Here is a 2540-nt window from a genome sequence, read left to right on the forward strand (position 1 = left end):
ATCTTCCCTTTGTTTATTTTGATAAATATCATGATTTTTTTTTGTTTGAAGATCCAATTAATGGGTATCAGTCTGAGCAAGAAAATAAACTCTTATCATTTTAATGTGTCATGAAGAAAATAAATAGATGAGAAAATTATCAATAGACAGGTGTCCTTTTAAAGTAGAACAAGTTTTTTTTTAATTTTTGAATTTTTAATATGAGTTACATTTATACTTAATGAAGTCATGAAGAATTTAAAGAAATTATCAGAGTTTATGTTAAAACTCTTTATGATTGTTGAATCTTTTCAGAATCAACAGTGAAGCCGCATTACGCAAAATTATTGTAGACCCTAAATTAGACAGAGCTGGCATAAATCTGCAGTCTTACACAATGAAAGTCAGTGAACTTGCTTTGATTCTCATCAACCAAGAGAGGCAGGAGAGTTCTATTCCTAGAAATGGTGTTTAGAAAGAATATAAAGACAAATTAAGATCGACTATGTCCTGAAGACTAGGCTCCTTACCCACTGTTCTGACTGCATCTTAAATGAGCAAGTGAAGCATTGGCATGCCAGTAAATGTTTCCAGAGACCATTTCTTGGATGTATGTGGCACAACAAAATGGGCTTGCTTGAGAATTGATGAGGCTTCGTGGGAAGTCCGGTAGGATTGAAAGGGTCCCTGAACCAGAAAGACTCCCTACTGAATCACAATCTATCATCATAAATGATTAAATCTCACCCATTCTAGGTCAAGCCATTGTTGAAAGTTCCACTTAAATGTTAAAGCTTTAAGGGCAAAAGAAAAATATATTTTAATGGATGCTAAAATTCTTCATTGTTCTATTCAGTTTATCTCATTCCATAACAGTTTTCTCAATTTCGATTCTGTCTTGTTTGAATTTGAACATTATTAATTAAAAACATAATATAATGTTCTCTTCTCTTAAAGGGAAGGCAATTTTCTAGGGGGAAAAAAGTTTGTGTGTGTGTACATGTATGCAAACAAGTCTTCCTTTATTAGAAAAGGAAATTCATTCCCTATTCCTATCAGTTTTAAAGATGCTTTTATAATAGGTCATCAATTTATGATACTTTGGACACTTGCTGAAACTATTAATATGGGATGTTGCCCATGAGCAATTTACTTTGTTAATGCATTTTTAAAAGCAAGCATTTATATCCTAATGCATTTTGTCATTTCTTCTTTGAGCAAATATTTTAGTCTTTTATATAAAAGATCTTTTGATATTGGAAGGGATACAAAGATAAATCTCACCTTTTTGGATTTTAAAACCTTGTAGAGAAAAAAAATACATAAGTAAGTATAATAGAAGGTGGAATGTGACATGTGACAACTACAATCGGAAGGGAACAGTGAAGACACAAGGATGGTAACATGACTTTACCTAGGCCTCAGAAGACTGACAGAATCTGTGCACATGAAAAAGGCAGAACATTTTTGGAAGGAGTAGAATTACTGATGGCAAAGAGGTGGGAGAATGCTAGGTAATTAGAATAAATATGCCATAAAATCGGGTTCAAGTACCATAGCTCACATATCCTTGAAGAAAAAAAGAGAAAGGAAGGTAATATTTTGACTAGTGATATAGGTAAAAATCTAGACACATTAGGAAATATTTGGGTTTTGACGTTTCTATTTAGACAAAGTTAAAAAGAATATGGTATTTTATTTATTATATGTTTAGTTTATAGAAAAATAAATGGTATCTTAATGATACCTTCTTTTATAAGCTAATCTTGATTGACATTTAGAAAACAATCTCAATATTTGACATGTTGAATGGCCTTAATATGCTCATTCATTATGTAAAGTCAAATGAACTATTAAAGTTTTTAACTGGGACGTATATTCTAATTTTTATCTCTGTATACATTTTGATGTTAAAATGCATACGTATTTTATTTTCAGTAAAATGTAAATTGCCTACATATTTACACCTGAATATAAGATTTCCGAAAGTGCTAAATAAGTTTCTTTCTTTGCTTCAGGTCACTGACATGATGCTTCAGGACAAACCCTATCCTGATTGGGGAAAATCCGCAAGAGCTTTCTGGAAGAAAGGAAATGTTAGGATCATTTTATTCTGGTAAGAGATTGTTTCATTTATTGATTTATGCCTTGCCTCAGTCACTAAAGGAATTGATTGGATATAGCTTTCTCTAGATGTATAGAATTCTATCTAGAGAGGCATTATCAGTGGATACTATGCTCCATTAAAATTATTAAAACCAATATCTTAAGTATTTTATGAATTAATTTCTGCTTACATATTGTTTCATATACTTTTATAAGAGATGTGTTTTGTAATATAGTGATGGATAGATTTCATCAGAGGTAAATAGGTTTTTGACTCAGCAAAAACAAGCTATAATTTTCATCAATGAAATATAATATAAAAATGTCTTTAGTAAATGCTAAATTTCCAATATATTTGCCATGTTATAATTTTCTTTGAAGAATTTATACAGAGAAGAAACCTCTTTATGAATCACATCTGGCTCATTTGCATTTCTTCTTTACATAGTTTCCTT

General features: G+C 30.8%; 1 protein-coding gene across 3 annotated transcripts in view; it reads left to right on the top strand.

Annotated features, from left to right (window-relative positions):
* TMEM117 (transmembrane protein 117) overlaps window positions 1–2540 on the top strand; it is a 393255-nt gene that overhangs the window by 251084 nt on the left and 139631 nt on the right. For all 3 annotated transcript variants that reach the window (XM_011368176.2, XM_023535458.1, XM_023535457.1), the window contains one exon: window positions 1998–2095. In XM_011368176.2, the coding sequence (XP_011366478.1) occupies window positions 1998–2095 (98 nt within the window). The remainder of the gene's footprint in view (window positions 1–1997; window positions 2096–2540) is intronic.

Source organism: Pteropus vampyrus, unplaced genomic scaffold, assembly GCF_000151845.1.
Source record: "Pteropus vampyrus isolate Shadow unplaced genomic scaffold, Pvam_2.0 Scaffold140, whole genome shotgun sequence".
Classification (NCBI taxonomy): Eukaryota; Metazoa; Chordata; class Mammalia; order Chiroptera; family Pteropodidae; genus Pteropus; species Pteropus vampyrus.